The sequence below is a fragment of the Salvia hispanica genome, chromosome 2, assembly GCF_029641045.1.
Source record: "Salvia hispanica isolate PSC_SH4W2 chromosome 2, Shi_PSC_v1, whole genome shotgun sequence".
In the NCBI taxonomy this organism is placed as follows: Eukaryota; Viridiplantae; Streptophyta; class Magnoliopsida; order Lamiales; family Lamiaceae; genus Salvia; species Salvia hispanica.
The window spans coordinates 29,089,464-29,115,235 of NC_142693.1; the positions used below are offsets into that span (position 1 = coordinate 29,089,464).

At 35.6% G+C, this 25,772-nt stretch overlaps 3 protein-coding genes and 2 long non-coding RNA genes across 6 annotated transcripts; 4 read left to right on the plus strand and 1 right to left on the minus strand.

Moving 5' to 3' along the window:
- The first annotated feature begins 15 nt into the window (after positions 1-15).
- Positions 16-3,883, plus strand: LOC148932079 (uncharacterized). The gene is made up of 7 exons (XM_089064992.1): positions 16-640; positions 1,330-1,467; positions 1,876-2,022; positions 2,131-2,202; positions 2,319-2,390; positions 2,470-2,541; positions 2,625-3,883. Exons 1-7 carry the CDS (start codon positions 16-18, stop codon positions 3,881-3,883), a joined length of 2,385 nt encoding a protein of 794 aa, XP_088921118.1.
- Positions 3,884-5,048: 1,165 nt separating this feature from the next.
- On the plus strand, positions 5,049-9,378 carry LOC148932080 (uncharacterized). Of its 2 annotated transcripts, XM_089064225.1 has the most exons (7): positions 5,049-7,975; positions 8,057-8,119; positions 8,302-8,411; positions 8,549-8,735; positions 8,818-8,872; positions 8,971-9,050; positions 9,144-9,378. In XM_089064225.1, exon 1 carries the CDS (start codon positions 5,132-5,134, stop codon positions 7,757-7,759), a length of 2,628 nt encoding a protein of 875 aa, XP_088920351.1. In that variant the 5' UTR covers positions 5,049-5,131; the 3' UTR covers positions 7,760-7,975; positions 8,057-8,119; positions 8,302-8,411; positions 8,549-8,735; positions 8,818-8,872; positions 8,971-9,050; positions 9,144-9,378. The 2 variants fall into 2 exon arrangements, with proteins under 2 accessions (XP_088920351.1, XP_088920350.1); XM_089064224.1 differs by having other exon boundaries at positions 8,057-8,411.
- A 130-nt stretch (positions 9,379-9,508) lies between these two features.
- LOC148932081 (uncharacterized) lies at positions 9,509-10,463 on the plus strand. The gene is made up of 3 exons (XR_016135260.1): positions 9,509-9,798; positions 9,907-9,970; positions 10,291-10,463. It is a non-coding gene; the product is annotated as an uncharacterized LOC148932081 (long non-coding RNA).
- Positions 10,464-15,416: 4,953 nt separating this feature from the next.
- Positions 15,417-17,292, minus strand: LOC148932082 (uncharacterized). The gene is made up of 2 exons (XR_016135261.1): positions 16,243-17,292; positions 15,417-15,913 (listed from the first exon to the last, which is right to left on the minus strand). It is a non-coding gene; the product is annotated as an uncharacterized LOC148932082 (long non-coding RNA).
- Positions 17,293-24,156: 6,864 nt separating this feature from the next.
- Positions 24,157-25,415, plus strand: LOC148932083 (receptor-like protein 9DC3). Its single transcript, XM_089064246.1, has one exon. It carries the CDS (start codon positions 24,327-24,329, stop codon positions 25,413-25,415), a length of 1,089 nt encoding a protein of 362 aa, XP_088920372.1. The 5' UTR covers positions 24,157-24,326.
- The last annotated feature ends 357 nt before the right edge of the window (positions 25,416-25,772 follow it).

Genomic DNA, 25,772 nt, shown 5'->3' on the forward strand with positions numbered 1-25,772 from the left:
TCTTTGCCAACCCAAATGGAGAGATCATATCCTTCCCACTATTTCTTTCTTGCATTCTTACTATTTCACACCTTTCCCATCCTTGCAAATTGTGACATCAACATTGATATTTCTTCCCTTCTCTCCTTAAAATCTCAAATAACCTCAGATCCACATACCATATTGATAAAAAATTGGACCACTCAAACTCCTGTTTGCATTTGGATCGGAGTTACTTGTGATTCTCGCTATAATAGGGTTACTCAGCTAGACATATCGGGGATGGGTCTTGTTGGAACCATCCCACCAGAGATCGGAAATCTTTCTTTTCTCGTCTCTTTAGACATGGACGGAAACTCGTTTCATGGTCCGATCCCTCCATCCGTCTTCAATATCTCATCGTTGGAGATTCTGTCGTTGGGAAAGAACAGTTTATCGAGTAGTTTGCCAAATGATATGTGCAAGAATGGTTTTAGTAAACTCAAGACACTTATTATTTCTTACAATGAGATGAATGGAGACATACCGTTGAGTTTGGGGCAATGTTCGGATTTGGAGTATATTGACTTTGGAAGCAACATGTTTGGTGGAGAGATTCCAAGAGAAATTGGGAACATCACACTACTACATCATTTAGACCTTGGTTCCAACGATTTAAACGGTATGTATTTGATTAATTATTTGTCTGTTTTGTGAACAGCTCCAAGGTAAATATATTAATAGTTAATTAATAATTGTTAACCTTCTTAGAATATATAAATACTCCACCCGCCCCATAAAAATAGTCTTCCATTTCTATTTTGGGTAGTCACCTTCTATATTTGGCAAGTTTTTACTCTTTTGTAAGGTAGATCTCATTTTCTGTTAACAATACTCCAATCGCTTTATCTCTATCTCTCTCATACTTTATCAATTATACATTAAAATCCATGTCGTCCCCAAAGTCCATATTTTTATGGGACGGAAGGAGTATGTAGTTTATCATAATTAAAATTTAATTAGGAGAATGCACACGTGTGTTCAGATATGGTGATGTCAATTGGGCTAGTCCTTTGGATTATTAATACCATTGCTGGCTAATTGGGCTGATCCTAACTCTATATATTTGAGTTTTGATCTAGCCCAACGGGCTAAAAATTAACAATAAAATTTAAGAGAAATGAATGATCTTCTTATGTATTATAAACGAGTTGTAGAATTTGGAATATCATTTTGAGTTATTACAATTTCAAACATATATTTAGATTCAAACATGATTAAATACTACTAATACAATAATTAAAATAAATTGACATTGAACTATAAATCTTGAATAGTGAAATGATCCAACGTATTCGTATAATTTTGCAGGAGTTATTCCAGACGAGATTGATCAACTTGATAATTTAGAGATATTGGACATGGAGTTCAATGACTTCTCAGGCTTACTGCCAGCCATTGGAAATATGAAAGCATTACAAGTATTGATCCTTGACCGAAATGCTTTAACCGGTATCATTTCTAACCTATTTGATCAGCTAGTTTTTATTACTAGTATTTATCATAGGGAATAAATTAATACATCATTTTTATATCTATATTAATGTGATGTGATTCATATTCTTCTATATTTAATTAGAGATTAATCTTCCAAATAATTACTTTCAGGGCCAATACCTTCCACTATTGGAAATCTATCAAATATGCAGGAAATAAGTCTATCATACAACAAATTAAATGGTGAAGTTTCCATCCTCCATATTCCATAATTCATATGCAACTTGAAATACATACCTTAAATGTATATCTCAGTTTCATACATAACTTTTTGATCATATAATTTTACAGGTTTTATTCCACAAGAGATTCATCATCTTCGTCATTTACGCTATTTGGCCATGAATTATAACAACTTGTCGGGCCCTTTGCCTCCGAGCTTTTTCAACATGTCTTCTTTGGACGATATTGGGTTATCAGGTAACAAGCTTAGTGGGGAATTGCCTTCGGAAATTGGGAACATGAAAGTGCTACAGTATTTGTACATTGATAACAATTATTTCACCGGTAAGACTTCTAAATCTGATAATGCTTTGAAAAAGAATAGCTAGTATACATATAACATATGTGTGGAAAGAGTCGTTGTTTGTCATTATAAAGATATTTTTTTTCCAGGTCCAATACCATCCTCCATTGGAAATTTATCAAATTTGGCTTTCTTAGGTCTAGCCTTCAACAATTTCAGTGGTGAGCTTCCATCCTCTATATGCAAAAACTTGTACACTTTTTTAATTACTACTAATTTTTTCCACAAGGTTGTGAAAAAACTAGAGCAAACTTTTAAGCTATTATTCATTTTTCAGGTTTAATACCATCTAATATTGGGAATCTAGCCAATTTACAAACTCTTGATCTCACATTCAACAAGTTAAATGGTGAGTTTCTATTCTACATATGTAACTATAACTTATATACATGTGAGGAATTTGTATGAGTGGTTTCTTCTATTTCTAGGTCCAATACCTTCCACCTTTGGAAATCTATCAAATTTGTATGCTTTAAGCCTCTCTAACAACAACTTAAATGGTAAGCTTGCATCATCGATCTATCTCAATTCCATAATGTTATGTTATTTTTTAAGATTTACAAACACATTATTTCAATTCCAGGTCCAATACCAACCAACATTGCAAATCTATCAAACATATATTTGTTATTTCTCTCTTCCAACGGATTAAATGGCGAACTTCCGTCCTCCATCTGCAACCTAACATCCCTTAAATATCTCATTCTCTCGAACAACAATTTGTCTGAAACAATTCCACCGTGCATCGGGAACATGAGTAATTATCTAGAGATCTTGCATATAAATTCAAACCAGTTTAGTGGCCCGTTTCCATCAACATTTAGCGAAGGTTGTAGTCTCGTGTCCATCAATTTGAGTGGTAATAAATTGGAAGGAAGGTTACCTGAATCCTTAGTCAACTGCAAAAGTTTACAAGGCCTCGACATTGGAAATAATCGAATACATGATAGTTTTCCATACTGGATGGAAGGCCTTCCCGAACTTCGAGTACTAGTCTTGAGGTCTAACAAGTTTGATGGTAACATATCGCTACCTTCGCGATTTGAGCTTCCGTTTCCCGAGTTACAAGTTTTAGATATATCTCGGAATGCATTTGTGGGCTCTCTACCTGAAAGGTATATCGAAAATTTCAAAGCAATGATAGAAGTGAGCAAGGAAAATGTGACAGAAAGATTCTCGAATACATTTCTACGTTTTGTGGAGATGACATTGACCTTAAAAGGCCAGGATCAATTATTAGAGAGACTACTGGAAGCTTTTACGATAATTGACTTGTCCTCGAATAGATTTTCTGAGAGTATTCCACATTTAATAGGAAATCTTAGGTCTCTCAAATACTTGAACTTGTCACACAATAACCTTATAGGAAATATACCTCCATCTGTTGCAAACATGAGTGTGCTTGAATCATTGGACTTGTCTTCGAACAATTTGGATGGAGTGATCCCAAGTGAAATGACAAGGTTGACATTTCTTTCGAAATTAAACCTTTCAATGAATGATTTGGTGGGCCAAATACCGCGATCTAACCAGTTTTCTACATTTGAGAATGATTCGTACGCGGGAAATTTGGGGTTATGTGGAGTTCCGTTGACGAGAAAATGCAAAGAGGAGAGTGGGCTAGAAGAAGAAGTAGGACAAGAAGGAAAAGAAGATGAAGATGAATTTATAGATGGGTTTGGATGGAAAAGTGTAGTGATGGGGTATGGATGTGGACTCATAGTTGGAATTGGTATTGGTTGTTGTATTCTTCAATACAGAAAGCCAAGATGGTTAGTTGATTTCTTTTTTGGCATTGTATATAATGAGAAGACAAAAAGAGTAGTAATAGAGAAACACTAGAACATATGGGAGAAGTTCGATCAATACAAAAAGTTGTGTGCTTTCGTTGATACTCTTCTTTTCCCTTTTTACTACTACTACTACTACCACCACAAGGGGAGTGATCAATTGCTAACTAATCACTTAATTGCTAACTACAACTAATTTAAGGCCATAGGATTTTAGAAAACGTGTGGTCTACAATTTGCCACGTGTAATTTTCGTTTTTATTAATAAAATAAAAAAAGATAAAAAAACGCCAAATTAGGGTTTTAGATGAAAATGTCAATATAGTGTTTTGAAAATATCAACACAATGCTTGGAGAATGTCAACACAATGCTTTAAGAATGTTAACCCATTGCTTATATTGACATTCTACATGTATTATATTGACATATTTTATATAGTATGTTGACATTTCTGCTTTACGAAAAAATTGAAAAAAATTCGATTTTTTTTTCAAATTTTGACGTTGGAACATATGCATGTATGATATCGTTGGAATCCTTATAAAATTATCTTTAATTTGATATATGTTATATGAATTTAACGTTTTGGGATTTCTTTTAAAAGTTAGTTATAACTAAACATGTAGTTAATTGACATTAATACCCCTATTGATATTTTATGGAATTAATCCTATGACTTTATTGACGTTTTTTGTTGATCGTATTGACATTTCGTGGTTGATGATCTATGTCATTAATTTGAATATCTAATGGTTATTATTTAGTTGTAGTTAGCAATTAGGTATTGAGTTAGTAATATAATACTCCCCTCAATATAGATCAGTTTTTAGATTTAGAATAAAATTTTGACTTCGCACAACAAATATCTTTGATTTCTCTATTATAGAATATATAACAATAAAAAAGTGTCTACAATATCAATAACAATGAGTTTAAAAACTACTTGAAGTTGGAGTAAATATCGAAATTTATGGTAAACAAATTGTCTTAAAATACTTGTATTCAGTAATTTTTTTTTCTTTGATTTTTTTACCTTCTTCTTAACATAGTAATTTATTTTCTATTGAATTTGCTATTTTAATTAGTACTATAAATTTCGAACGTGCTAGTAATATTTTTAGGTCTTATACTGTATTTAGTAATATTTTTAGGTCTTATACTGTATTTACCTTGGAATAAATTTACCATAAAAAAAAAAAACCAAATTTTTTATCTGGGCTGAATTTTCCAAACGCCACGCCCTAAAAGCTTCGATTCTTCCCAAACCCAAATCCATGAATCTCAGCTTCTGATCCAAAAATGAACGGCGTTTTCAGCTCCGCCGCCGTCCGTTTCCACATCAGAATGATACGAGCCACCTCCGCCGTAGCATCAGGTCAGTCCGTCCTCTCCACATTCGCTCTCTCATTTTCCACCCAACACAATTCTCAGAAGCACAGGAAATTGATTCCGATTGTCTCCTCTTTCCTCTCTCAACACCCTCACCTCAATTCTCACATTGCCCTAAATTCATTAAATTCCCCCAACTTCCAAACTTATGCTGCTGTTTTGGGCGTTTTGGTCGATTATAAATGGTTTGGCGATGCTGAGGAAATCCGCATTTTAATGGTTAAGTCATGTGAGACGGAGGCGGATGCGCGGCTGGCATTGGCGATTCTGCGCGAGATGAATGATAACGGTTTTAGGATTCATCTTCTGTGTTACAACGTGCTATTGATGTCATTGGCTCGATTTGTGATGATTGATGATATGAGGTCTGTTTACGGGGAGATGTTGTTGGAGGATAGAGTTTCGCCGAATGTGTATACTTTTAATACCATGATTAATGCTTACTGTAAATTGGGGAATGTGAAGGAGGCAGAGCGTTATTTATGTATGATTCTTAAGGCCGGTCTAGAGCCGGATGCGCATACTTTCACATCGTTCGTTTTAGGACATTGTCGGATAAAGGATATTGATAGTGCGACTAAAGTTTTCGTGACTATGGGTTGTCAAAGGAATGAGGTTTCGTACAATAATTTGATGCATGGTTTGTGTGAAGTTGGGAGGGTAGATGAGGCCAGAAAGCTTTTCTTGCAAATGAAGGACGATCATTGTTTTCCAAATGTTCGAACATACACTATTTTAATCGATGCTTTGTGCAGTTCAGATAGGAGGTTGGATGCTTTGAGTTTGTTTGAGGAGATGAAGGAGAAAGGATGTGAACCAAATGTTCATACTTATACTGCAATCATTAATGGTGCATGTAGAGATGGTATGTTCGATGATGCAAGGAAACTACTTGGAACTATGTTAGATACCAGGTTGATTCCTAGTGTAGTTACTTATAATGCTTTGATTAATGGGTATTGCAAGAAGGGAATGGTAGATGCAGCATTTGAGATATTTAACTTGATGAAGTCAAACAACTCTACTCCAAATGTACGCACATACAATGAATTAATTTCTGGATTCTCTGAGCAGAAACAAGTGCACAAAGCAATGGCTCTCCTTGGTAAGATGCTGGAGCAAAAGCTTTCTCCTGATCTTGTTACTTTTAACCTTTTAGTATCTGGACAGTGTAAGCAGGGGGACATAGATAGTGCTTTTCGCCTGCTAAGGTTGATGGAAGAGAATAGCATTGTTCCTGACCAGTTTACCTATGGTCCTATCATTGTAGCTTTATGTGACAAAGGGAGTGTTGACAAGGCGTTGGACATATTTGAATCCCTCAAAGGGATGGGAATAAAAGCGAATGAAGTTACATATACTGCTCTAATTTCTGGATTTTGTAATGCTGAAAAGGTGGACTTTGCCTTACAACTATTCAGGAGAATGTCCACTGAGGGTTGCCTACCAAACTCATACACCTACAATGTGGTAATTAAGGGATTGTGCAAGGTGAATAAGCTATCTGAAGCTTTAAGTTACTTGGAGAAAATGTTGGACATTGGCATGTCACCTACGATAGTTACTTACTCAATTGTCATTGAGCAAATGTTAAAAGAATTTGAGTTTGACAGAGCTTATAAAGTTTTGAACCATATGGCTGCTATGGGGTGTAAACCTGATGTCTGCACATATACTTCTTTCCTTCTTGCTTATTGCAACCAAGGAATGTTGAAAGAAGCTGAGGGTGTGATGGCTAAAATGAAAGAAGAAGAGGTCCGACCAGATCTGATGGCTTTCACTGTACTTATTGATGGATATGGGCGTTCAGGGTTTCTCGATCTAGCTTTTAGTACCTTCAAGTCTATGATTGCTGCTGGATGCGAACCATCTGATTATACTTATTCGGTTTTAATTAAACATCTTTCTCAAGAAAAGCTAGTCAACAGAAGGGATGGAGTAGATCAAGAATTTAAGCCAATTAGTGGCTCCATTAATATTGCAGATATCTGGAAAATTATGGAACATGATACTGCTCTTAAGCTTTTTGAGAATATGGAAAAGTATGGCTGTGTGCCAAATATAAAAACTTATAATTCACTCATTACAGGACTTTGCAGAGAAAGACGCTTTGAAGAAGCCTGGAGGTTGGTTGATCATTTGAAACAGCGTGGGATGTCTCTTAATGAAGATATGTATAACAAACTAGTGGATTGTTGCTGCAACTTGAAAATGTACAAGGAAGCTGTGGATTTAATTAATGTCATGCTCACTCATGAATTATTACCACATATAGAGTCCTATAAACTACTTGTTTGTGGGTTATATAGTGAGGGAAGTGATGAGAAGGCTAAGCAAACCTTTTTTAGGCTGCTTCACATTGGTTACAATTATGATGAGGTGGCGTGGAAGGTTTTGATTGGTGGGTTAATGAGGATGGGCTTTGTTAAAGAATGCTCTGAGCTAGTCGGTGTTATGGAAACAAGTGGTTGCCCCCTTAATCCTCAAACTCATTCCATGTTAATTGAGGGGATTCATAACCAAAAGGAGGACAAGTAGCATGGGTTTTTCAGGGAATGGAGTGAAGTCGTTTTACCAAAATAGGGGGAGGATTTATACCCAACTGAGATGTCTACAAGCACCCATCAAAATAAGGAAACTGTTTGATGAGTACAGTTGCACATGATCAGCAGGCCAGTAGTAATAGCATTTCTAGTTCACCCGAGAAGGGGGTGTGCATGGACAAGAGTGATTCGGGCATCATGTTGGAAAGAGGTCCTCTATCATTCTTGTCATTTGAAATTCTTTCTGTTGGTGTTAAATACATATCTAAATAAGTATTGTTAAATTTTGCAGTGACTGGTGCATCAAGCCATCAACTACAGTGAAAGGCCATAAAAATAGGGAAGGATCCTCATGGTATTAGAATTATTCCTCCAGAACTCTCAATTTTTTTTGTCTTTTGTCTCTCTTCCATGAAGAAGTTCTTACACTTGTGGTGTCTCTTCTTTAAAAACTGAGCATTGGAATACTGTAAAAATAAAAATTAGTGATGATGATGATAATTGTTATGGGTGCAATAAACTGAGCACCAAGTTTAGGCCCTTTAGGCCACAGCCGCGCACTGGTCACTGAAGAATAAGGAAGATGCTGGCATCCAAATACCAGAAGATGGCCCCAAAGATAGGGAGTTGTGAACTCTATAACCTTAGTAAGTGTTAGCTTGCTTGCTTATCTGAGTTTGAAAATTACTCAAGTTGTCTGCATTTTCAGTAATCTAGTTTGCACGAGCAACTCTCCTTATTTAACTAATCGTATCCCTTCCTGTATGCTTTTTTGGGTTTTCAGGGGATGGAGTGAAGTCGTTTTACCAAAATAGGAAGAGAATTTATACCCAAGAGAGATGTCTACAAGCACCCTTCAAGAAAAGGAAACTGTTTGATCACATTAGCACAGTTGCACATGATCAGCAGGCCAGTAGTAATTGCGGGGATGTGCATGGACAAGAGTAATGTGGGCATCATGTTCGAAAGAGGTCATCTATCATTCTTGTTATTTGAAAATTCTTTCTATTGGTGCCATATACATATCTAAATAAGTATTATTAAATTTTGCAGTGACGGGCGGATCAAGCTCCAATGGAAGGCCATAAAAACGGCAAGGATCTTCATGGTATTAGAATTATTCTTCCGGAACTCTCAATTTTTTTTCTTTTATCTCTCTTTGTTGACATGAAGAAATTCTTACATTCGTGTTTTCTACTCTTTCAGTGAAGTTCATCATTAAGGCCTTTAAGGTACCGGAAATTTATATTGAAGTCCCTGAAACCGCAAGTGTTGGTCCTCTGAAGGTTTGTGTCTATTTTTTTCCTGATATGTTACTCTGTGCGGGGTAATGTATGCAAACAAGTATTAAGTTATATACTGGCCTGGATCTTTTTTAGAGAACTTTGATGGAGGCAATTACTGCTATTCTTGGAAATGGAGTACGAGTTGGGGTAGTTCTTCAAGGGAAGAAAGTTAGAGATGACAAAAGAACTTTGCAGCAGGCTGGTATTTCTTAGAGCGATCTTGACATTCTGGATTTTACATTGGAGCCGAGTTTTACAATTATTTGCTCAACCATGACTCAAAAAACTTACCTCAGTATTGCCATGTGATGCAGACGAGGAGTTAATGAGGTACAGAGTATGATACTTTTCTTAACCATATCACTGATCTTATCTACCTTGAGGGCTGAAGTTATTATATAATCTCTTAATTCCTTTCTGATTTGACATGCTTCTTGTTTATCATGATCTCCAGGTCTCCTGCCACTCCAATGGTTGATTCAGGGATTTCAAATGCCTTGGTAGATCCCCCTTTTGGTAAGTAAAGTTGATGATGGTGTGGTTACCAGTGATTTCATGTCTGCCCCACAGACTCCTACAGACGACACTGTGAATGGTGGGTTCCTGATTCCAACGCATTAGTTCCAGTTTCTCCAACGAACTCAGAGTCCCTTGTAGTAGTTCCAGCGAACCCCAAACCAAAAAATAATGAACCGTCACAGCGCAGAACTAGGAGACCTTTCTCCATAGGTGAAGTTGGGACCGGAAGGTAAGAATATAGTACAAAACTCGGTTTGACACTAATATAGCCCTTCAAGATTTGCTTCTGATCCATCCTATCACATTTTCGTTTCCAATAATGCTTTTGCTTATGCAGGTGGCGTGATGCCAAAATGGGTGCTTTCGAGCATGCAGATCATCGCACGTATGTCGACTTGAAGGTATCTATTTCAAGATGTCAGTTATCGATATATTTGGTATTATGCTTATGCTGTTTTGTCGGTCTTCGTGTGCAGTTTGGCCTTTTGGGTTTCGGTCGCTTTCTGTTTTCTTCTGTCTGTTAGGATGTGATAATCTTATATTATCTTCATTGGACAGACTCTTAGGAATACCATATTACCAACCGAATCTCATGAATTATAAAATTAAATGGATCTTTCAAGTGAATGTTATGGATATACTTAAGACTGATTAGGTGCTAATTCAGCTAATCAATAACTAGCTTTACTCCCATGTGATGTGCAATTTGTTGCTTATACAGGATAAATGGAAGACTCTAGTTCACACAGCCGGCATCTCCTCATCAGAGACGAGGAGAGCCGGTGCCTCAGGATCTGCTGGATCGCACCTTGGCTGCGCACTCCTATTGGTCTAAACAACAGGGGAAACAACATGGTGCCACCGAACCCCTTAGAACTGTGGACCCTAACAAGGAGGCGACGGTATGAACTGGACCCTAACAAGGAGACGATGGTACGAGGAGCTTGAAAGTCCTTAATTCATAGTTACTGTAGAAAATTATAACGTTGGAGGTGTAAAGAACTGTTTAAATTGTTTTTTAGGAATCTCACTCTTACTGATGTTTATGTCTTGATCTGTGGAATAAAGATGTATTTTTTTTCTGTAATCTGAGTAGCGTTATTTATTTTCATAGACATTGGTTACTTAAACAGTGAGATGTTTATATAGTTTCATAAACGGTGAGATATTTTCGAGTGAACGCTCCGACTTATGAGACCAAATCGACTATTTACTTTTCATTTAAATAGTTTCAATATTATTAGGATACATCCTGATCTAATTAATATGATTATATTTATTTTTTAACTATCATTTTATCTGCATAGATCCTTTAATTTTTTAACAATCATTTTATCTGCATATATTCGATTTTGTTTTCTTGAATATACTCCTCCGGTCATACTAGAAATGAAACATTTTCCTTTTTGGGCTGTCCCATTAAAAATGAAATGTTTCTTAAAGCAGAAATAACTTTATCTCTACTTTTCTCTCTCTCTTACTTTACTCTCTCTTCTTTAACTCACAAAACAACACTACATAAAATCTTGTGCCGAAAAGCAAATATTTCATATTTATTGGGACGGAGGGAGTATATATTGAATACGATTTTCGAAGATTTTCTTTTTTAATATACCTCTAGTAGCTACTAACTAAATCTCGAATAAGTTGTAAGGTGACTAGGAGACGACAACATCATCTTTATACCAAACAAACCACTATGTCGACTTGAAGGTATCAATTTGAATTTCTACTTATATATTTTTTTTTTCGGGATGTCCCATCCTAAACGACACATTTTTTAAAATAGAAACAACACTACATAGAATCTCGTAATGAAAGCAAATGCACCACTCAGGGTTGGATTGAGGGAGTAATACATTAGTAACTTTGGTGTTTTCAAATTATACATGAAAAATGTTATATTCATATAATCATATTTGGTATTCTCCCATGCAAATGTAAGTGGAATTAACAATATGAGTGAATTCTACTCATATCTCATTTTTTGCATAACCACGCATAGCTCCTCCATAGATTCAAAGTAGAAAACACTAGGGTATATTGAGGCATATGAAATTAGAATTGGAATCGGAATTATAATTGAATTGAACTCTAATTCAGTTTTAAATAAAAAAATAAATTTGAAGAATTTGCACATTGCACACATATTGTTTCTTCTGTTTAATTAATTGAACAATTGTTTAGTCGTCTGTGCATTAATTTCTATACAATTATGATGGGTAACCTTCTTAGCTTATAGTAATAAATATATTGCATTATAATTTCAAAGTCTTCGTCGTCGCACATTTAATTTCGTGTTGAGTGAAGAGACAAAGTTATATGTCTTTTATTGTTCAATATTTCATGGCGGAGCGACTAATTTATCAGTGGGGTCCCAATTTTTTATTGATAATTGTTCCTTTTTTTTAGTATCAACTGTCAATATTGTCCAAAACCAACGAGGCATAGTCACATCACATAAGCAATAGGAGGGATCATTGAGAGAATTAGATATATAGTGAAAATAATTAAAACATGGATAATAGAATTTATAAACACATGGACAAAGTCAATATGAATTCATTTATTTTTTTAAATTGTAAAGATAATAAATATGAGTGTGTGAAATTCATTACATAAAATTACTAGTTGTGAGAAAATCAACAAAACTTAAAAAAAATTAACGATGCTAGTATTATAGTAGTATTTACATATTTATGGGACAATAAAATTATTTTTATTTATAGATATGTATAGATTAAAGTTTCAAAATGAAAGAAAACAATAATACTATATGTTATTTATGAGGTTATAGTAATTTTTTATTCTTAAATATATGTATGATTTTAAATTTTGAAATGAAAGAGAATAAATGTAAATATATAATATTATAACATAATAGGGTATTAAACATAGAAGAGAAATATAAAAAGCAATAAATAAAAAACATTAAAATCTGCGCCTAAGGAGTGTTGAACCTGGGAGCTTGTAGATGCGAGGCAGAACAAGGAACCAACTGTGCTAGAAATATGTTAAGTTATGTATACATATATTCCCTCCGTCCACAAAAAATAGAGCACATTTGTCATTTTTGGTTGTCCACGAAAAATAGAGCACATCTTAAAAAGGAAAGTTTTCAACAACTTTTCTCTTACTTTTTTTCCCTTCTCTCTTATTAATTATATGGATCTCAAATTCCACTAACACTACTTCTCTCCTACTTTTTTCTCTTATCTCTTAATTTTTTTTCCTTCTCTATTACTAATAATATGGATCCAGTGTTTTAAAAATCGGACCGGACCGGCCGATTTGACCGGTTGGACCGCGAACCGGTAAGTAGTCCGGTCCGGTTTGCTCATATAAACCGCCTCCACATTGAGCCGCCTTGAACCAGTGAAACCGGCCGGTTAGACCGGTTGAACCGCGAACCGGAAACCGATTTTCACTAAAAATGCTTAAAATTTTGTTGTCAAAGAGGCTTGAACCCAAGACCTCTTGTCAAATTAGTAACACCTTTACCACTCCACCACAATGCATTGAGTGATATGACATGAACATTAACTAAATTTATATATTAAACATGATAAATTTTTATTTACACTAACTTATAATCCAAATTTAATAAATAATTATTAATTATATTATCTATAACTATATTTAACATTCACTAAATTTTAATATTATTTATATATAATCAGTTATACATAAGGTTTAATATTTTTATATATTATTAATTGCATTTTGTTATTTATTGAATCTTAATGTATATAGTATGCATTTACATTTTATATATATGTTATATTATTGCGTCAAATAAAACATATTTTGAAAAAAAATGAACTTTATTTGTTTTTATCATAAAATATCAACAAAATTTTAGTATATTTAAAATATTTTACTATAAAAAATATTAGTATAAATTTAATATTCAATATATTTTACTACTATTCTTTGTGTAATATATTTTTATATAAGTACATAATGTTAAATGTGTTTTAGTAATAAATTATTAATTATATTTATCATTCACTATTTAATATATATTTTATATATTATATATTTAATTATATATGTTTATAATAATATTCCGGTTCGACCAGTGAACCGGTTGAACCAGTGAACCAGTAACGACGCCGGTTCGCTGGCCGGTCCGATTTTTAAAACATTATATGGATCCCACATTCTACTTTTCTCTCTTACTTTACCAATTCTACATTAAAACCCGTGTCATTTACAATATGTTCTATTTTTTGTGGACGACAGGAGTATTATATATAAGCAAAGTTAAAATGCCCGAGGGTTCCAAAGGCCCCCTGGCCCAGCGTGGCTCAGCCACTGGCCAAGAGGACTATGGAATTAGTCTTTTAGTTAGCCTATCATATCCTTTAAAAAAACAATCAAGCAAGAATGATTAATATGGAGAAGTTTCAGAAAACAACATAATTTTTAATAAAATCACTTAAACACATACATGCAATAAATAGAATATCACGCCCTTCTTAACTTTTCTCTCTCAAGTCTCACCCATGCAAATGTTCTCACCATCTCAGCATTAAATTCATCCACAAACATTGTGCTTGTATGCGACTACTTCCTCTGCTTTTTTCATATTTGTTTGTCTTATAATAAGTGGCGGAACCCGACCTTGAAAATAGCGGAGCGAAAATATAATATTTAAATAATAAATATTTAATTTAATACTTCCTCCATCCCACTTTAGGAGTCCTGGTTGAGTTCGGCACGAGTTTTAAGAAATATAAAGAAAAGTTGGTGAAAAAAGATAGTGGAACGTGAGTCCTACTTTTTATATTAGTTTTATAATAAAATGTGAGTGGAAAAAGGTTAGTGGAATGTGGGGCCTAATACCATTTATGGAATATTTCAACCGGGACTACTAAAGTGGGACAGGAGGGGTATTATTTTTAATAATAAAATAAATAATATTATATTAATATTTAAGTAGCACTAGCTTCGTTAATAAAATATAAACATGCATTAGCTTGCAAATACAGTATGTATTATTCATTTAAAAATATAAAATCATTGTAAATATTATATACATTCAAAATTATCGTAAATAGTATATACAAAAGTGATATAAGTAGAGCACTAAATATTTAGATTTCAAAAATATTTAAATGTTTATTTTGTTACATGGAGAATAATTATGATGAATGGTTCACAAATTATAAGTACTTTAGGACAAAAAAATATTAACACAAGATTAAAAATAATTTTAACTAAAGAATAAATATAACAACATAATATATGCAAATTAGCAAAAGTTTACATTTTATAAAGTATTTAAAGATATTATTTTGATGATAAGAAAGAAATATGAATTGATTAACTACAAGAGTAAAAAATTAAAAAAAATAAACTCTTGTTGAGGGTTGACCCTAGACCTTTTAGAAATAAATCAACACCCACACCATTAGACTACTCCATTTTATATGACATTTATTGAAAACAAAGTATATTTCTATACTCTGCGGAGGAGATGAATATGCTATTTTTAGCTCGATCCAAGAGAAAGTTTAAGCTCTTCGAACGGCCGGGAGGGGCGACTGCCTCCTCCCCCTAGATCCGCCGCTGCTTATAATAAGAGTCCATTTTTACTTTCTATAAATAGAAGTAAGTTTCACAGTATTGGTCACCCCTTCTCCCTAGATCCGGCTCGCTTATAATAAGAGTCCATTTTTACTTTCTATAAATAGAAGTAAGTTTCATAGTATTCCACTAAATTATTTCAATCGCGTTATAGTAACTTTTTCTAACTCATTTTATTTAACATAAGTCAATGTGGTCTCTTAATAGATGACGGGCAAAGTAGTATTCTTTGCTTCCACGCATACTATATTTCAATGCTCTTGACTTGACTCGACTTGACTTAATATAAAAGTAATATTCGTCACTTTCAGCATGTCTCCAATAGTACTATAACCTCACCACAAATGTTTTAATATATAGTGCATTTTATGGGGGCTTCTTTTTACTCACACGAAAACATTATGGAGAGGTTTTCACCATTTTCCCTACCTGCTTCTTTACTCATATTCTGTTGTTGTCTCACGAGTTATAGCATTGCTACCACCACACAAGGCATAAAAAGGGATGAATCTTCTCTCCTTGCTTTCAAAGCCCTCATCTCCTCAGATCCTCACAATATGATAAAGCAAAATTGGAGCACTCGAACCTCTGTTTGCTCATGGATCGGAGTCACTTGTGATTCTCGTGCCAATAGAGTCACTCGATTAGAAATCTCAAACATGGAACTCGTTGGAAGGATTCCACCCGAAATTGGAAATCTTGATTCTCTTGTTTCTCTTGATTTAAGTTTTTGTTGGAAGATCTGGATTGTTCTGCAAGACAAAGAAGATTGCACAAAATCAGCCAAGATTATACAATATTATGACCGAGAATTAGGGAGATATGATTGAGGAAAATCTTACCTTGTATAGCATTATTCTAGCCTATATATGATGTATCATTTTATTGTGAATAACATAACAAAGATTTACCCTAATTCTACATGGCATCCGAGCAGGTTAGGCTCAGAAAAATCATCATAGCCCTATAAACCCTTTCTCGACCGAAACGGCGAGAAACCAACCCAACCAAAAATGACAGAGAACAAAGAAGATATTGAACCAATTGCTGCCGAGAAGATTAGATCCAGCAAGAGTGTTACCGTAGCCTTCAAGTTGAATGGCTCGAACTACTCACTTTGGGCACGATTAATGAAAGTGGCGATCGGAGGCCGAGGAGTCTACCGACATATCAGCGATGTCCCGACTCCACCGCAACCAGGAGAGAAAGGATATACCGATTGGGAGGAGATCGATTTAATTGTCTTCTCATGGATCATCGACAATATGGAAACCCACCTTATAGCAGATTTCGCACATCATCAGACAGCAAAATCACTGTGGGATACACTCGGCGTAACTTTTGCAAGTTCGGCCGATTCGTATCTCATATACGACCTGCGAGAAAAGGCCAGCCGAATCACACAAGGGGAGTTAAGCTTGGAAGCCTACTGGAGTCGGCTTCATGGACTGTGGATGGACATCGATCGGTGTCCACACAAGACGATCGATTGTTGCGATAAGGGCGTCGCGCAATACCGGAGCATCAAATCGGAGTTAAGATTGTTCAAATTCCTCACGGGATTGAATGAAAAATACGACTGGGTCAGACGGGAGATACTCAAAGAGGACTCATATCCCTCAGTCGATGAGGCGTATGGATGGGTGAAACGGGAGGCGGCTCGACACAAGATCATGCCACCGGCGTCTGATTCAACCACCAACACCGTCGCAAATGACTCATCATTGGGAGTTGGGTACGGATTTGGAGCAAGGGAGTATCGCTCGTCTCAGCCGCAGAACAGGGGTCAACCACCACCGCCGCGCCCAGCCGCCAATCGCCGGGGAAACTCTAAACCGGACAAATCAAAACTTTGGTGTTCCCACTGTGGAATGCATAAACACACGAAGGAGACCTGCTTTCAATTGGTGGGATATCCCGACTGGTGGGAAGAGGAGAAGGCGGCGAAGGCTAAGGTAGCCATCGGATCCGAAGGAGGAAGGAATCAGTCTAACAGGGGAAGGGAACCGCGAAGCGGCTCAATTTCAAGAACGAAGGCCGGAATCCAGCGGTCTCGAGACCGGCGGTGGCCGGCGCAGCGACAACGGCGGCGGGAAACCAGCCGATGCAATGGTCGCCTCTCTCAAACTTGACGGCGCGGAGGATGGAGGTAAAGGGTTAGGAAATAAAAAACCTAACCCTGATTCTACCACCATTTCTATTAAGTCCCTATATTTTGATAAATGTGATAAAAAACCCCACTCAGATAATATACAGAAATCAGCCCCCAAAGTTAGGAGAAATTTTGAATTCAACCCCATTATTTGCAGAAATTCTTTTGCCCCCTTAGCAAATTTATCATGTGCTTTTGAGGCCCGGGATTGTAATGACTTTGATGATACGGGATGGATTTTTGACTGTGGGGCCACAGATACGATGACCTATGATAAAAATGATTTTGTGAAATTTCATGCGACCCCTAAGTCACATATACAAACTGCAAATGGGGGGGTGACACCGGTTGAAGGAGCAGGGACTATAGAATTATTCCCGAATGCGCAGATTTCAAATTGCCTCTATGTTCCGAACTTATCTCAAAAGTTGATGTCGATTAGTCATGTGACTAAGGATTTAAATTGTACTCTACTGATGCATCCACATTTCTGCCTATTACAGGATATCCGGACGGGGAAGATTATTGGACGTGGCACTGAACGCCGTGGGCTCTATTTTGTAGATGAGATTGCTCGACAAGATGGTGCGGCGATGCTTGCTCACGGACCCACCACTCAAGAGACTTGGCTCTGGCACCGAAGAATGGGTCACACTTCTCCGGGTTATCTAAAATCTTTATTTCCTAAACTTTTTGTTCCAACTTCTCGTGTGAAGCTTGTGTTTTGGCCAAGAGCCACCGTAACTCTTTTAAACCCAATGATACTCGTGTTGACACTGTTTTTTCATTAGTACATTCTGATGTGTGGGGTCCCGCACCTGTTGGAACCAGTTTTGGTTTTAAATATTTTGTGATATTTGTTGATGATTGCAGTAGGGCCACATGGGTATATTTTATGAAACAAAAATCCGAGGTTGTTGAAAAATTCGTTTCTTTTTATAAAATGGTCCAAACTCAATTTCAAGCATCTATTAAAGTCTTGCGGTCAGATATAAGGGGGGGGGGGGGGGGGGGAATTTGTAAACAATTCTATGGCTCAATTTTTTAGAGATAATGGGTTGATTCACCAGACCTCCTGCCCTCATACACCCGAACAAAATGGGGTAGCCGAACGGAAAAACCGAATAATCCTTGAGATGACCCGAGCCCTCCTTTTTGATTCAAAAGTCCCGCCTACCTTCTGGCCTGAAGCCATAGCCACTTCTGTATACCTTCTTAACCGTCTCCCTACCAAAATACTCAACCGAAAAACACCCCTAGATCACTTAGCTACTATGACCCAAGTTCCCTCAGCTTTATCCATTCCACCAAAAACCTTTGGTTGTACTGTCTATGTACACATCCCGAAACACGAAAGAACAAAATTTTCCCCGTGTGCGATTAAGTGTGTGTTCATGGGGTATGGAATTAACCAAAAGGGCTATCGATGCTACGATCCAAAAACCAGACGGGTAATCACCACCATGAATTGCAACTTTCTCTAAACATAATTCTTTTACCACCTTGGGACTCAGGGGGAGAGTGAAAGACAGGGGGAGACCCAAGAAAACGACTCCCTTCGGTGGTATGTGCCAAGTCACTTTGATGTGGGACCAACAGAGCAAGTTGGCACTGTTCATGAGCCAACCTCATCTATCGAAATGAACCCAACAACGCTTCCGCCGCGTTCCGATGATCCAGCCGTTACGGAATCTGAGGTAATTTCTGGCTCACCACTTGAAAATTCAGCTACTATTTCTGACCCCCCTGAGACAGAGAAAGAGGATACTTCGATTGATCAAGATACTGGGCAGTATATACTTCCCTATAGGAGCACGAGAGGAATTCCTCCAAAAAGATACTCTCCTGAAAAAATAGGCCGGAAAAGCAGATACTCTGTAGCAAACTTCGCCAAGGCCAACATCTCCAAAATGGCTAAGGCGTTCCATGCTGCATTGTATGATGAAGAGATACCTCGAACATTTGAAGAAGCAGTCAAAATCAAACATTGGAGGGAGGCAATGCTAGTTGAGATGAAGGCATTAAAAAGAAATGGCACTTGGGAGATCAGTCCGTTGCCCGATGGAAAACATACAGTTGGGTGCCGCTGGGTCTTCACAATTAAACGAAGACCAGATGGAAGCATTGAGCGATATAAAGCTCGACTGGTAGCAAAGGGGTACACTCAAACTCAAGGAATCGACTACTCTGAGACATTCTCTCCCGTTGCAAAGATGAACACCGTGAGAGTCCTCCTCTCTATTGCGGCAAATAGGGATTGGCCACTCCATCAGTATGATGTGACCAACGCTTTTTTTCATGGAGAGTTGAAAGATCCCATCTATATGGAAGCTCCACTAGGATTCTCAGAAGATTTTGGGCAAGGGAGAGTGTGCATATTGAAGAAAACATTGTACGGGTTGAAACAATCTCCAAGGGCCTGGTTCGGAAGATTTACAGAAGTAATGAAGAAATATGGGTATAGACAAAGCAATTCCGACCACACTCTCTTCATCAAACGGGAAGGAGAGAAGATCACGTGTCTGATAATCTATGTGGATGACATGATCATTACCGGGGACAATATCGAGGAAATACGACAACTCAAGGAACACCTGGCTACAGAATTTGAGATGAAGAATCTTGGCGATCTCAAATATTTTCTCGGCATTGAAGTACTCAGATCAGGAAAAGGAATCTTTATTAGCCAACAGAAGTATGTACTTGATCTTCTAGCAGAAACAGGGATGTTAGAGTGCAAGCCAGCAGACACTCCAATCGTTCAAAATCACGGACTCCAACTCATCAAAGGAGCAACCCCCACGGATCGGGGAAGATACCAGAGACTAGTTGGGAAACTCATCTATTTGTCCCATACCAGGCCAAATATCGCTTATGCAGTGGGAGTTCTTAGCCAATTCATGCATGGTCCTCAAGAAGAACATTGGGAGGCAGCACTCAGAGTGGTTCGTTATTTGAAGGGAACTGCCGGACATGGAGTTTTGTTCCGGAAGAATGGGCACTTAGATATTCACGGATATACAGATGCCGACTGGGCAGGAAATCTAGTCGACAGACGCTCTACTGTTGGATATTTCACCTTTGTTGGTGGGAATTTAGTCACTTGGAGGAGTAAGAAACAAAAGGTAGTGGCTCTCTCAAGTGCTGAAGCCGAGTTCCGAGGCATAAAGAGCGGCTTAACCGAAATTCTTTGGCTGAGGAGATTGATGAAGGGACTGAACTTGGAACCACAGAAGACTTGCAAGTTGTTGTGTGACAATAAAGCTGCAATAAGTATCTCGGAGAATCCAGTACAGCATGACAGAACTAAACACGTCGAAATTGATCGACACTTCATAAAAGAGAACCTTGAGGAGAAGATAGTAGAAATTCCGTATGTGAAATCAGAAGATCAACTGGCCGATATCCTGACCAAAGCAGTCTCGGCAAAGAACTTTCAAGAAGTATTGGGCAAGTTAAGCTTCGGTAATCCCGTCACTTAACTTGAGGGGGAGTGTTGGAAGATCTGGATTGTTCTGCAAGACAAAGAAGATTGCACAAAATCAGCCAAGATTATACAATATTATGACCGAGAATTAGGGAGATATGATTGAGGAAAATCTTACCTTGTATAGCATTATTCTAGCCTATATATGATGTATCATTTTATTGTGAATAACATAACAAAGATTTACCCTAATTCTACAGTTTTAACAATCTTCATGGTCCTATTGCTCCAATCTTCAATCTAACGGCAATCGAATCTATTAAACTATTCAATAATAGCTTTTCAGGTTCCCTTCCAAGAGATATTTGCAGGCACAATACACTTCAAAGACTCAAAGAACTTGATCTATCATCGAACGAATTGGAGGGAGGCATACCGTTGAGTTTGGCTCAATGCCCACAGCTAAAGTTAATTGATTTTCCAGGAAACAACTTTAGTGGAAATCTGCCCAGAGAAATTGGCAACATGACACAGCTTCACAGAATAGACTTATATGGAAACAATTTAAAAGGTACTGTAAAAATAGAACATAATTGTCATTTTAGGTGTCCCTTAAAAATAGATCAATTCTATTTAAGGAATTTTTTTCTTTTTAATAGGGAGTGTTTCATTTTTCATTAACAATATTTTAATCACTTTTTCTTTTTATATTTCTCTTACTTTACCAATTGTGCATTAAAATATGTGTCATTTCAAATGTTATTTATTTTTTAGAGACGGAGAGAGTATAATTTTCATAAAATGAGTAAAATATCAGCTTATCTATCATACTAAGTACTCGATTCCACCCAACTAAGTTTAGTCATATTCTTTTTTTCTAAGTTGAGTCAATTATTTTTTTGACAAAAAGCAAAAGATCTAATCCCTTTAACTTTTTCTCTCTTATCTCTCCTATTTTATTTTATTTTCATTTATTCCATTCAACATAATATTTTAATCTTTGTGTTTAGAAGTTTTATCCAATTTAATTGTTATGGAGGAAGTATAGTTTGGATGTAAAATATAATTGTGATTTTATAATTTTTTCAGGAGTTATTCCAGAAGAGATTGGTAATCTAGTCAATTTACAACAGTTGGACATGTCGTCTAATGAGTTTTCAGGCACGTTGCCGGCTGCAATTGGAAATATGAAAGCACTAAGGGCTTTATTAATTTATGGAAATGGTTATGCTTTAACTGGTAAGACCATTTTTAATGGTATTCTAAAACTTAAAATAGAGTAGATAAATAGTTATAAACTTCTAATGGTACTACAAAAATTCATCCTATTTTAGGCTTTTGAGCAAAATATATCCATTTTTTGGTTTACACTATAATAAATCTAAATTACTTTTTCAGATTTTGTGAATAAAAAAAGTAAGTGGATGGAAAATATTTTTTTAAGTCTAAGTTTAATGTAAATTGTTAAAGTAAAATTTTTATTTAATATAATATTTATACTAAAATGAATATTTGTTTGATTTAAATGGTTGAATATGCTGGCTGACCATTTCTTTTTCATGTATAGCTATTGGAAAAGGAGTTGCCTATATGGTATAGTACTATAGTTGTATTAAAAACTCTTTAACTTTTCTAGCCAAGCTAACCATTTCTTTTTCATGTATAGCCATTGGATAAGGAGTTGCCTATATGGTATAGTTGTATTAAAAACTCTCAACTTTTCAGCATAACATTCCTCTAAAAGAATTAAAATGGCACAAATTAACAATAGATACAAATAAAAATCTATTCGGCCGCAAAGATTAACATTGGATGCATGGCACCATGGTTTGAATCACATGGAATGTGAAAAATATACTCCTATTTAATTACATATTTTCAAAATACTCCTACATCAGTTTGTATGCAGTGAGCTAGTGACAATCAGTGCAATATTTCTCATTAGATATTAGTAGTAATAATTGTATATAATTAAAAAAGTAGCTATTTATGTTACGCTATACATAATAGTAGTACATTCATTCCTTCACAATATATGCTCCATCCGTTTCATAAGAATGTACACTCTTTCATTTTTAGGCAGTATCATAAGAATATATACTTTATAATTTTAGAAATTCTCTCTCTAATAAAGTGGACACATTCTCCACTGACAATAATTTAATTATTTTTTCTCTCTACATCTTTTTTCTTACTTTACTAATTTCGTATTTGTATCGAACCAAAGTGCATATTCTTTTGGAACAGATGAAATATATATAACACTTAAATTTCATCATTTGTAGTTATGTTATCAATACCTATATCAATAATTATGTCCGTAGAGTAAAAAATTAATCGTTGGTAAAATGCTATATGCATTTTTTTTTTGTTTTGAGATTTATCTTTGAACTAACTTCTTTCAGGCCCAATACCATCTGCCATTGGAAACTTATCAAATTTGATGTGGCTTCATCTCGCGTACAATAATTTAAATGGTGAACTTCGATCCTCAACATAGAAATTAAATTATAATTTTTGTTTATTTCCTTTGTATTTCATCTATTACCTTATCTATTTTATCATATCAAACAAATGAAAATAGAAATCACATTCTATTCACCATTCTATTCCATCGTACCAAGCAAGACCTTTGAATTACTTTTTACCAAAAGGTTCGGGAAACACAAGCAAATTGTTAAGCCATTAATTTATTATTTTCAGGTCCAATACCATCCACTATTGGGAATCTAGCCAATTTATATGAGCTACGACTCGATTCCAATGAATTAAATGGTGAGTTCCTCTCCTCCATCTCTAATTAAAAAAGTAAAGCAATTAGTTGGGAACTGAAATTTCATTTTAATAGCAAGGGATATTGATATTTAAAATTATAAATTTTGGTCAAATTCTGATAATTTCTATGAATTTTAATTTAAAATTGGTCTAAAATATCTCAAATTTTATATATTTCGTCTGTTATTTCTCAAACCGATTCAAATAAGATATTTTCGATAAAAACTTATTCTACATGGACAACTGTGAAACATTTACATAATACATTAAACTTCTTTTAAGTGTGTGACAAGTAAGATAAAAAGTTAAGGTAAAGTTTATATTTTTTGGGATTAATATCCCTTATTATAATGTGGTATACTACTACTCTATATCTTTCTCCGGAGTATAGTATATTATATACTCACACAGATATACCAAGTGATTTTTTTTCCGACAATTGTTTCTTATTTATATCCTATTTTCAGGTTCAATACCATACACTTTTGGAAATCTATTAAATTTGAATGGACTAAGACTCTTCAACAACAAACTAAATGGTGAGCTTATGTCCTCTATCTCAGTTGCAATACTATGTATATACTTTGAGTTGTAAAAAATATAAAATTGTTTCATATCCTCGTAATTGTACCAAATTTCAGGTCCAATTCCATCTAGCATTGGAAATCTATTGAGTTTAAGGGATTTATGGCTCCTTTCCAACAGATTAAATGGCGAGCTTCCATCCTCCATCTGCAACCTAACATCCCTTCAAAATCTCTTTCTCTCAAAAAATAATTTGGGAGGAGCAATTCCAAAATGCTTTGGAAACATGACTAAATCGTTGGCCTTCTTCCATTTAAATGAAAATCATTTTAGTGGCAACATTCCATCAACATTTAGCAAGAGGTGCAGTCTTGTGTCCATCAATTTGAATGGAAACAAATTGCAAGGGAAGTTATCTAAATCCTTAGTGAATTGCAAAAGTCTAGTGCTCCTCGACGTCGGAAATAATAGAATACATGGCAATTTTCCGTACTGGATGGAAGCTCTCCCTCGACTTCGGGTGCTTGTCTTGAGGTCCAACAAGCTTGGTGGTAACATGTCACTACCTTCACTAACTAATCTTACATTTCCTCAGTTGCAAGTTTTAGATATATCTCGGAATTTATTTGTTGGCTCTCTACCTGAAAGATATGTCAAAAATTTCAAAGCAATGATAGACGTGATCAAGGGATACAACACAAATATGTTATATTCCTTGGATATGATAATCACGTTGAAAGGTCTGGATCAATCATTAGATAGATTGTTGAATGCCTTTACGATAATTGACTTATCATCCAATAGCTTTTCAGAGAGTATTCCTCGTTCAATAGAAAATCTTAAGTCTCTCAAATACTTAAACTTGTCGCGCAATAACCTCATAGGAAATATACCTTTATCTCTTGGAAACATGAGTGCGCTTGAATCCTTAGACTTGTCTTCAAACAATTTGGATGGAGTAATCCCAAGTGAATTGACAAGGTTGACATTTCTTGCCAAATCAAACCTTTCAATGAATCATCTGGTGGGTTTAATACCACGATCTAACCAGTTTTCCACATTTGAGAATGATTCGTATGTGGGAAACATTGGGTTATGTGGAGTTCCGTTGACAAGAAAATGCAATGACAAGAGTGGACCAAAAGATGAAGACGAAGATGAAGAAGCAGGTGAATTTATAGATGGATTTGGGTGGAAAAGTGTAGTAATGGGATATGGATGTGGATTCATAGTTGGACTTGGTATGGGTTATTGTGTTATTCGATATGGAAAGCCAAGATGGTTGGTTGAATTCTTTTTTGGCGTTGGATATAAATATAAGACGAAGAAGAGAAAGAGACGCTCCAGAGCTGCACCAACACTCCGGGGAACTTAATTCAAAGCCACAAAGAGAATTGTGCGTTTCTTGATACTATTGCTAATCTTCTATTCATCTTTGTTTGAGTTGTTTCTTCCTTTTTTATTGTATTTCTTTTGATTTTGCATATTATACACAATAAATATGCTTGATATTCATTTCTACAAGGCTACAACATCCATAATACTTTTGTCGACAAATACAATCTTAGCAGTGGACTGTACGAGTTTTAATTATAAAATTAATAATTAATAAATAAAGCAAAATGAAAAAATATGATTATTGAATCATATCCGAAGAAAATCAAAGAATGAATTGTAACTAAAGGCGGACGACTGTAAGACGAATAAATGAGCCGTGCGAAGCCCACTAAAA